This window comes from Miscanthus floridulus, chromosome 7, assembly GCF_019320115.1.
Source record: "Miscanthus floridulus cultivar M001 chromosome 7, ASM1932011v1, whole genome shotgun sequence".
NCBI lineage: Eukaryota > Viridiplantae > Streptophyta > Magnoliopsida > Poales > Poaceae > Miscanthus > Miscanthus floridulus.
Window position 1 is genome coordinate 25,750,482 of NC_089586.1, and position 11,025 is coordinate 25,761,506.

Genomic DNA, 11,025 nt, shown 5'->3' on the forward strand with positions numbered 1-11,025 from the left:
TCAATAAATAACCATCCGTACTAGTTGACCTTGCTTACGTGATCAAATCGGCGAGCATTTCTCCACCGGACGGCACCGTACTTGGCCAAGGAAGAGCTCCGATTCTACGAGAAATTGAACACGGTCTTCCACGACCGTTGCCGCTCTCCCTCGTAGAATCAAAGCTCCTCCTTGACGTCCGTTACCGCTCGGTAGAGAACATGCTCGCCGACCTGAACACGGTCCACAAGTTCAACTAGTACGGATTTTCTATAATTTTCTAACCATTTTCTAAGTTTTTCATTTCATGGAAAATTTAATTCTAAAAAATAAAAGGCATGATTTCTAAGTATTTTATTTCATGGAAAAAATAATTCAAAGTGACCTGCTCGATATCGGCGAGCTCGTGGGCGTTTAGGTTGCCGAGGATAATAATATTTGTAGATGACATTTGTAGGTCTGAAGTTATCAAATATCCATCAAATTATAGCTCAAAAACATGTTTCAATAAATAACCATCCGTACTAGTTGACCTTGCTTACGTGATCATCTCGCGAGCATTTCTCCACCGGACGGCACCGTACTTAGCCAAGGAAGAGCTCCGATTCTACGAGAAAGGGAACACGGTCTTCCACGACCGTTGCCGCTCTCCCTCGTAGAATCAAAGCTCCTCCTTGACGTCCGTTACCGCTCGGCAGAGAACATGCTCGCCGAGATGAACACGGTCCGCAAGTTCAACTAGTACGGATTTTCTACAATTTTCTAACAATTTTCTAAGTTTTTCATTTCATGGAAAAATTAATTCTAAGATCACGTAAGCCACCGGGGACGAGGATGGCACGTGCTCCAGCGAGGACGAGCAAGACGTGATTTTGATGAACTAATTTAACTTTTGTTTATCCAAACATATATGCAAATCATCATGTGATTTTGAGCTAAAAATGGCATATAAAATCATAATAAAGTCCATCATATAAAGTTACACATGCATCTACATCGCAAAATGAGATAAGCTACTGACAAAACATAAGAGGATTAAGTTTGTTATCTCCAAAATCGAAGAGCAACACCAATGGAGGGGGAGAGAGCAAGAACAACAGCAAGCTGAAGAACAGAGGCAGTGAGTTTGAATGGAATGGCTCGGGCTCGGGGAGGAAGAAATGAGCTGAATTATAGGCCAGGATAATTAGTCCCGGTTAGGGGTCCAAACCGGGACTAAAGATTAATCTTTATTCCCGAGGCATTACCCAAACCGGGACTAAAAGCTTTAGTCCCGGTTGGTATTACCAACCGGGACTAAAGGTAAACCTTTAGTCCCGGTTGGTAATACCAGCCGGGACTAAAGATCCCTGCCCCGCGGACGACCGTTGGGCAGGGACCTTTAGTCCCGGGGGCAAAAAAAATGCCGAGGCTAATGCTAAATTGGGACATCGTTCTAAAGTCTGTTCTCTAATAGTGGAAGCGATTCTTGATCTAACCGCTCTCGGAGAAAAAAACATGGACGCCTCTAAAAATTATTTATGCTGTAGTGTTTTAACAATTAATTAAGTTGTTTATTTAAGGAACCATTCCAAATTAATGATCCACATAATCCATTTACTATTGATTATCTTCCCTTACCATAAAAAAGTTAAAATGTCTCAAAATTCAGTAACCAACTCTATGGATAGGCAGGTGGTGGTTTCCAATATCAAGACTCAGATGTGATAATGTAACGTAGTACTCCCTCCGGTTTCTCAAAAAATCAGCATGTTCGCTGGGTCGTGTTTGACTTATAAGTCATGGCTTATCAGCTAATGAACAGTATTTTTCTCTCACACCAAGGCCCTATTCAGCTTGCTGAAACTGGCTGAAAAACACTGTTCTGTCTGAATTGTTGTGAGAGAAAAACATTGTTTCAGCTGAAAAAACAAGCCGGACAAACTGGTTTCTGGATAAGCCGAACAGGGCTCAAATCAACCAACAGTACTTTCAGTCATGTCTTATCAGCCAAACAAATCCAAACGAACAGGGCGAATGTCGTTTGGCTTGAAACCAGAGTGGCAAAAAGAAGTCGTTTTGCATTTTATACTATAACAACATGGACATGTATACCCTTGCATACATGCAAGACGATTAATTCATCTCCTTGCGTGCGCATGCGAACCGAGGTGTCGCTGCTCAGCTTCTTTACTTCACCTCTCGTCGCTCGGGCCTGCTCCGCTTCCTCGGCGCTGCTGCGGGGAGGCGAGGAGTTCCACGTCGCCATGGACTACAACGTCATGGAGGACAAGGAGCAAGGCACCGACGACGAGCTCGAGCATGCAAAAGCGAAGAAAAAAGGCCGGCAAGGCACCAGCACATGACGACTGAGGAGCGAAGAAAAAAAAAAGAAGGCAAAAAACAAAACATAGGCGAGGAATCGAACTTATTAGCAGCAGCAGAAAAGAGCCTTAAGCCTAGTGACAGTAACCAGCTGGACAGAGGGAGATTATTGAATACACTTTGACGATCGACTCTAGCCAATAGGGCAAACAAGAAAAAATACACCTCCATAAATCACTTCTCGGTATGTGAGATCACGTTCAAAACGACATTCTTTTAGAAAGTGGAGGGAGTACAAGTTATATTTGAACAAAGCTTCCTTCACCATCTAAAAAGCAAAGAAACACAGATACATGCACCATACCATACACCCTAGCTATATTATTAATTAACCATCAGTAGTAAACTCAGACACATACACGTAATAATGTACATTTTTAGCAATAGGAAAAAGGAATGCACATACTACACCAGCATTTCCCTCTAGTAACAAAAGTCCAACACTAGCTAGCTAGCTCAAGTACTAAACACAGTAAAAAGAAAAGGCTACTAGCCACCCTAGAATGCAACCAACCTAGCCCTTGTTGCTTTCCTCACGTCATGCATCTCATCTCAGAAATAATGCAGCGACGACATAGGCTTTCCCCTCCTTTTACGTACATGCATGCATCGCACTAGATGAAGTCCACCTCAAAGAAACCGTTGCAGCCGCCGTTCTGCTGCTGATCTGACACCAACGAGCACGACAAGATGCCGCCGCCGTGGGCGTTGCCGCTGTGCTGCTGCTGCTGCTGGGTCTGCATCACAAGCGAGGTGATGAAGTGGCGATGCTCTTCGTCGTCGTCGTCCCGCCGGCCTTGGACCCGCTGCATCAGCATGGAGTCCAGGCTGCCGTCCTTCTCGTGCAGCGGCGGCGCGGCCAGAGACAGGGCCATCGGCGCCACCACTGCCGCCGCCGCCGCGCTGCTCGTCTGGCCGTTGTCCATGACGTCGAGGCAGCTGACGCCGCTGCCGTTCGGCGAGATGGCCGTCGACTTGGCTGCTGCCGTGCTGCTCGCACCTGCTGCTGCTCGTCGTACATACAATGATGATAGCCACGTCAGGACGTAGGGCGCATAAAAAAAAAGGTTTGCCAAAGTATATAGTGATCGAAGCACATTGTTGCAGCATATATCGATCTGATCATGTAGCAGGGGTTGCATATATCTATCTATATAGATGTCCAGCTGGGTCAGGCACGATGGGCCGGCACGGGCATGGAGCCCAGAGTACTAGTGCCGGCACGGGCACGATCTAGGGCCATGCCTGGGCCATAGGTCCAGCCCACAGTGCCAGCGGCCCCATATGTTCTAGCCGTTGGATGCCTCCTATCTTTTTCTAGCCGTTGGATGAGCTTGATGAGCAAAACCTAGATATAAAAGCAATTCTCCCTCTGCCCTCTCCCTCCCAGCCGTCCGCCGCTCCCTCTCACTGTGCCCCGACCGCGACTCTCTCTCGCTCCGTGGCTCCCTCCCTCTCGCTCCTCTGGCGTCCGATTGCGTCCTCGACTCCTTCTCGATCGCTCGCTCCTCGACTCCTCCCTCCCTCTCTCTTGGACACTCGCCCTCTCTAGTACGAAGAGATGGCGGCGCGTGCCGCCTCCCTCAGCCATGGCGCAGTGGAGGGCAACGACAGTGGAGATGCCGGGGCGCTCAGACAGCAGCGGCGCGGATACCGGTGGCGCGGCAACGGCGATGGCAAGGACGCTCGTCGCAGCGAGCTATGGTGCCCGGGCCGGCATAGGCATGATGGGCTGCCGTGCCTACAGGCACGGCACGGCACGGCTAACCGACTGTAGGGCCGTGCCTGGGCCGAGGTGCCAGCACGGTGGCACTATCAGGCACGGCACGACAACGCCACCGTGCCTGACCGTGTCGTGCTTCGCCGTGCCGTGCTTCTCCGTGCCTTGCCTGGGCGATCTGTTTGGACAACTATATCTATCTATATATCTAGTGTAGGATCGGAGGCATGCGGTATATTGATCCCACACGTACATCGAAACTTTGGCGCCATATGCATGCATGAGTGCATGTGCATGTACGTCAGGTCATCAGATGTGATGATGAAGTAGCATCGAGGTGCATGGCATGGCATTTGGCACATAGAGCTACAGTAACTTTCTGTCGAATGGTTGCAACGTGCTTGCACATCGGCTGTGTACTGTTTTTTTTTTGCGACGAATCGGCTGTGTACTGCTAAACAGTTGAGTTGGGTCCGTTTCAAAAAAAAAAAAAAAACAGTTGAGTTGGATTATACACGGTGTGGTGTGCTTTATATGCCATATATACCCAAGCTTGATTGGAGAGAAAAACTATTAACAGTGGAAATTTAAAGTGATGATTTCGCTTTAAAAAATCGAAACCTTGTGATAAATAAATTAGTCAACATATTCTACAGCTTACTGTTGCATCTAGTCATCATCGGTTTTTGTATCTGTGTGACTACTGTGTGAAAACTATGGCCTAATTATATAGGACATGATGATCGAGTTAGGTTATCGACTTGAAATTTAAAATCAAGAGCTCAGATCTAAAACTCAAGGGTACATTTTTTAAATGATTTCAAATTGTCCCTGCAAGCACCATCATTATAGCTAATCGCCTTAGTTTCAATTCAAAGATTATACTTTGTAATAAGATGCATGCTGATGACATCAGAGAACTAGCTATAGTTTAGATGATATAAAGCTTCTTACTCTTGAGATCATTACTGTATGAGGTAGTTATGCAAATATCCGCTTTCTTTGGTGGCGGCGGCGACGAGTCCTTGTCCTGTGCGCTGATGGGCTTCCGGCGGCGGCGGTTGTGCTCGGTGAGCCGCTTCCGGCAGCTCCTCTTGGCCTCATCAAACTCAGCAAGCACATGAAATCTATCCAAGAAATGAACCAAGATAAATATGATATCTGTATCCATATATTGGCATGTTCGGTATAGCTTCATCAACTCGATCTAAAAATATCTAGAGCTACATATAACTCCAATTTTTTTATGGAACTAGAGTTGAGGCTACATTATTGGGACTCCTGTTTATGGAATCCTTTTAATTCTAGACTAGAAGTAAACATAGATATTTAAACCACCTCGTTTCAGTTAGTTGTTATATGTGAACTAAATCTGGCTTAGAGCTGGGAGGTGAGCTACGTACGTATGCTAATTAAATGTGACCTATATATATGCATAATAGGCCCACATACATACTCCATATGCAATCAGGTACGTACGCGTAGATGGCCTGTGATTGTGAAGACATACATATAAATATGACCGTTTGCAATAATGGTGATTGATGAAAGTGTGGGTGCAGTGGTCAATGTTTGGTAGTACTCCAGTGGTGAAGTGAAAATGTGCAGATGAGTAGTAGATGACCCCGGCCCTCCTGGTCTCTCGTCTTAGGTCTTGTTTAGTTCTTCTCCCTAAAGTTTACTTTTTATCCCATTGAATGTTTAGACATATTATATGAAATATTAAATATAGACTAAAAAATAATTGATTGCATATTTTATGACTAATTTGTGAGATGAATCTTTTAAGCCTAAATTAGTTCATGATTTGACAATGTAGTGCTACAGTACACATATGCTAATGACGGATTAATTAGGCTTAATAAATTCGTCTCGCGGGTTACCAACGGATTCTATAATTTTTTTATTAGTATCCGAACACCCCATGCGACATCCAGCTTGGATTTAAACCAGGCCTTAACTTTATCGCATCTATCTGACGTGACGCGCATCAACTGAGATGATCGCCGGCGCGCCAGTCCTACTTGGCACTGGCAGCAGCATCTACTAGCTGACTCGACAGGTTGCAGCCTTCTCACTGATTTTCGTTTTTTTCCCGGTTCCATGCATACATTAACTGTTTGGTTGTTAGTATACGAGTATGTACGTGATGCTACCATAGCCCTGTAGCCCTGTACAAACAATCCCAGAGAAGGGAGAAAGAGAGAGCAGAGTTGAGAGAGAGAGAGAGGGAGGGAGGACCAGTACCAGTAGCAAAGGCAGTAGGAATGCTTTTCATGATTGCACTCTGCATGATATTGAACCAGACCAGAAGAGGAAGAGCACTCTACAATCTATACATCCGCATGAGTGCATGTATGATGTGTATACGCTAGAGAGGAGAGATGAACGTCATGCTCAGGCGCGCCCATGCCATGCATGCATGTGGCAGAGCGTAGCTGTGCATGCATGCATTGCGCTTCGCAAATTGCGTCCCATGTTATGCTCCTGTGCCCATACGTTACGTGACAAGGCAAAGCGACAGTGCAAGAGACAACAAGGAAAAGGTGCCTCAACAGTGCCCGGCACGGCACACAAACACGTAGGTAACGGGCTGGCCGGCCAACGGGGCCGGGTGCGTACGTGTGGGCAGTGGGCACATGTCCTGACCTGACAGGGGCCACACCACCTGAACCAGGCCGGCCGGTGGCATGCATGCAAGGGGAGGGACACGTACACGTACGTACCTGCTGCATTGCTGGCAGAAGCGCTGCTGCTTGCCGGCGGCGGCGACGGCGCCGGCCTTGGCGTGGTACTCGCAGACCTTGTGGCGGCGGTGGTAGTGCTTGGCGGCGGAGAGGTCGGCCTTGCAGCCCTCGGCCTGGCACCGCGGCGGCTGGTGGTGGTGGTGGGCGGCGCCGAGCCCGAGCCCCAGCACGCCCATGCCGAGTCCCATGCCCATGCCCACGCCCACGCCGCCGCCGCCGAGCCGCGACCGCGTTAGCAGCCGGTCCACGGCGAGCACGTCCGCGGGGGAGAAGTAGGTGCGGCGTCCGAGGTTCAGGCCGATCCTCCCGCCGCCGCAGCCGCCAGCGTCCACGAGGGGGCCGCCGCCGTCCTCCGGCTTCAGGAACCCTCCCGCGCCGGCGCCGAAGGGATAGACGACATCCGCCGCCATAGGCACGCCGCCAGGGAGCGTCAGCAGCAGCGACGGCGGCATCGCCGCCATGGCGGCCATGCTTGGCGGCGGCGGTGCCAGCGGCAGGCTCTCGGCGGGCGGCAGGAGACCAGATTCTTGGAACGGTAACCCCGCGGCAGCGAAGTCGAAGCTGTCGTATACTCCTAGGTTGTTGTGGTTGTTATTGTGCTGCAGTAGCGGCCTCTTGACGACGCCTGGCATGGCCATGCCGGCGGCGTCGAAGCCGACGTAGGGCTGCATGGGGCCGAAGGAGAAGTCGACGTCGGTACTTGTTGGCGACATCGCGTTGGTGTTCATCATCCTACTACAACTATACTCTGGGTGTACGTGTGGAGGAGCCAGGAGCTCAGGAGGAGAGAGCACAGGGGAAACGGGAAGAAGAGCGATCGAGCTATGTGTGCGTGTGAAGTGTGTGAAGCAGTGGTGGCCTTGTGGGTGGTTAAAAAGGCTTTACTCTCTGCATTGAAGGGGGCATAGAGAGAGAGAGAGAGTGAGAGCTGCTAGTAGCTAGCTCTAGGTGTTACTCACTTGTTGGTGCGCCGCATGTTTGTTTTTTTCATTTTTGAAAAGCTACCGGCAGGAGATCTGCGGCCGGCACGGTAATAAACTCTATAGTCTCTAGCTACTTTCTCTCTCAGTCCCTTTTGGTGAAACGCACACGCTCTCTCTCTCGATCCCTTTTGGTGAAAACTCTCTGCAAAAGCGCACAGTGCGTGTGAGCTACGTACGTGTGGCCACCCACACGGTAACATCTTGAAAACCACGTAGGTTGGCGCGAGATGCATGGGCTTTTGTCATGTTACTGCATGCACACACCAGCTAGCCTGCTGATCAGATCAGAAAGGTGACGGCGACGGGCCGGGCCGGCGTACGACGGCGACGAGCCGGAGCCGGGTGAGGGTGGTGGTGGCCGGGTGGGGTGCGGGGTGCCTTGGCTTTTTCTGCTTCGACCGGCGCGCAACGAAAACACAGGAAGCTAGGGCAGGCAGGCGGGTGCAGTCGACCAGTCGTGCAGGCGATGCTGCATGCAGAGATCATATATGCCACCGCTGCCGGGCCCTAGGATCGGAGTGAGAATTCACACAGCTAGCCGGACGGCCAACATGATTGCCCAGCAAAAGTCCGTCGTGCAAAATTATTGCCCCCCATGCACATGCATGCATATATTGCTGATATATAGCTAGCACTACCGGAAACGGCTTATTTGCCGACGGCCGGGAGGTTTGCCGATGGCCAGAGAATAAGCCATCGGCAGACCACAGGATTTGCCGATGGCAAAGCAGAGCCATCGGCAAAGATATTTTGCCGACGGTCCAGACATCGGCAAAGACAGGCCATCGCCAAAGCCAATCTTTGCCGACGGCAAAGCCATCGGCAAACCCGAGCCATCGGCAAATACTAATCTTTGCCGACGGCCAGGCCATCGGCAACGTCCGACCATCGGCAAAATTGGCCCAGGGCAGACGCCGGCCGACGCCGTGCCCTTTGCCGATGGCCTTGCCGTCAGGCCGTCGGCAAAAGGGAAGGCTATGCCGACGGCCGCGGCCATCGGCATAGACAGGCCACGTGGCCGCCTCAGGAGCTGCCGGGCCCACCGTCTATGCCGATGGCTGGCCATCGGCAAACCTACTTTGCCGACGGCCTTAACATGTCGTCGGCATAGTTTGAATTTTTTTTTGTTTTTTCAGCCCATTTTTTTCCTGGTGCCTTCCTACATCAAATATAACCCAACTTCAAAAGTTGGGACAATTTTGAGTTTTTTAGCTATATTTCGTTAATTATTTCTGTTTCTTTGCATTTTTCCGGCGACTCCAAATTTGAACTGCAGGTACATGAAATAATGGGATTTTTTGATTCAAAAGATGGTATTCATGATTCTAGGAGTATGCTGAGTCTGTATCCAGGAGCTCGCATGAAATGACGACCATGTTGGCGTCGTAACATGGGGAGTTACGTGCGTGGAAAGTATTTTTAAATTATATAAAATCCATACGAAGTCCGAAAATGACGAAACTTGACGAGTTGTGTTGTCATGGCATGTGGAGGCCGTGGTAAAAATTTCAAAAAGTTTCGAGCAAGTGGTGACGTCGGATGGCCAAAACCCATACATCTCCACAAGTACGAAACTTGACTTGTTGTGGTTTTAAAGGATATGGTACCGACCACATGTGGACTCATATATCGGGCTTGACTAGGCTCCCTTACTACAAGGACCTTCTTCTTCCACACAACATCGATGTAATGCACACAGAAAAGAATGTCGCCGAGGCACTGTGGGCAACACTCATGGACATTGGCAAGAAGTCAAAGGACAACGTTAAGGCTAGACTAGACATTGAAACGATTTGCGATAGACCAAATCTAGTGATGAAGACCCCTGCGCCAGGCAAGAGATGGAAGAAGGGCCCGGCCGATTACATCCTGAAAAGGTCACATAGGAAGGAAGTACTGGAGTGGATGAAGACGCTAAGGTTCCCCGATGGGTATGCGGCGAATCTGAGTAGGGGAGTGAACGTGCAGACTGGCAAAGTCTTAGGGATGAAGAGTCATGACTTCCACATCTGGATTGAGCGGATCCTTCCTGCGATGACCCGGGGATACCTCCCCGAGCCAGTGTGGCGCGTCCTGGCAGAGTTGAGCTTTTTCTTCCACCAGCTTTGTGCCAAGGAGTTGTCTCGGGACGTTTGTCTTGAACTAGAGAAGGATGCACCTCTGTTGCTCTGCAAGTTGGAGATGATATTTCCACCCGGCTTCTTCCTGTCCATGCAACATCTGATTTTGCACCTACCAAGGGAGGCACGGTTGGGGGGGCCCGTGCAGTTCCGTTGGTGCTATCCAATCGAGAGGTGTCTAAAGCTTCTTCAAAAAATGTGTAGAAATAAAGCCAAAATTGAGGCTTCCGTGGCAGAGGCATTCATTCTGGAGGAGGTGTCGACATTCACACAGGCGTACTATACCGAGGCACTTCGCAGACCACAAGATCCAACCCCTCGTTACAACATCGATGAGAATTCATGCACCCTCAGCCTTTTCAGAGGGGATCTCGGAAGAGCAGGCGCAGGGACCAATGTGTACTTGCTGCATGTTGAGTGGCACACTATCATGATGTACTTGTTGTTGAACCTTGACGAAACCCAAGATTATCAAGAGTAAGTCCTCAGCTACTACGCCGCCACTATCCTCCACCTATCAATCCGACCCCCGTTGTCTATTGTTTCCCCAGGGAATATATTAATGAACACTGGAGCGGCAGTACGGATCCTACTGAGGAAGAAAAAGACCATCTTCTCAGACATAATAAGCCCGATTTCGTCAATTGGTTCTGTACAAAGGTACCATCCAACTAACCTAGTTCCCACTTTGAGATTCCACTTTGCTCCTATGAGCGAGTAATGTAACTATCTACCTGTCCTAACCTTGCAGGCTAATTGTGATGCGGAAATGAGTCCTGCATTGAGATGTGTGGGCAAAGGTGCCGAGCGACATGTCAGGTCATTCGACGTTTATGATGTGAATGGCTATCGCTTTCGCACGAGAACCTACGAAGAGAAACGGGGCAACCTAAAAACCACGTGCAGCGGAGTTCGTACTCCCGGCACGGATGGGAAGGACTATTACAGCATCGTCGAAGAGATATTGGAGCTTGACTTTGGCAAAGACCTAGGTTGTAAGCCAGTGGTATTCAAATGCCATTGGTTCGATCCTGAGTTCACGAAAAAGGACCTTAAGATTGGGCAAGTCGAAATCCGACAGGATTCCAAATATGGAGGGGACGATGTCTATA

General features: G+C 49.4%; 1 protein-coding gene across 1 annotated transcript; it reads right to left on the reverse strand.

Annotated features, from left to right (window-relative positions):
- Positions 1-2,660: 2,660 nt before the first annotated feature.
- LOC136462882 (squamosa promoter-binding-like protein 5) lies at positions 2,661-7,637 on the reverse strand. The gene is made up of 3 exons (XM_066461922.1): positions 6,790-7,637; positions 5,018-5,190; positions 2,661-3,349 (listed from the first exon to the last, which is right to left on the reverse strand). Exons 1-3 carry the CDS (start codon positions 7,539-7,541, stop codon positions 2,958-2,960), a joined length of 1,317 nt encoding a protein of 438 aa, XP_066318019.1. The 5' UTR covers positions 7,542-7,637; the 3' UTR covers positions 2,661-2,957.
- Between the last annotated feature and the right edge of the window lie 3,388 nt (positions 7,638-11,025).

Coding starts and splice junctions, on each gene's coding strand:
- LOC136462882 (XM_066461922.1), bottom strand. CDS start 7,541: ATGATGAACACCAACGCGATGTCGCCAACAAGTACCGACGTCGACTTC. Junction 5,191..6,789: donor TTCTGCCAGCAATGCAGCAG/GTACGTACGTGT, acceptor TTTCTTGGATAG/ATTTCATGTGCTTGCTGAGT. Junction 3,350..5,017: donor ATACAGTAATGATCTCAAGA/GTAAGAAGCTTT, acceptor TACGACGAGCAG/CAGCAGGTGCGAGCAGCACG.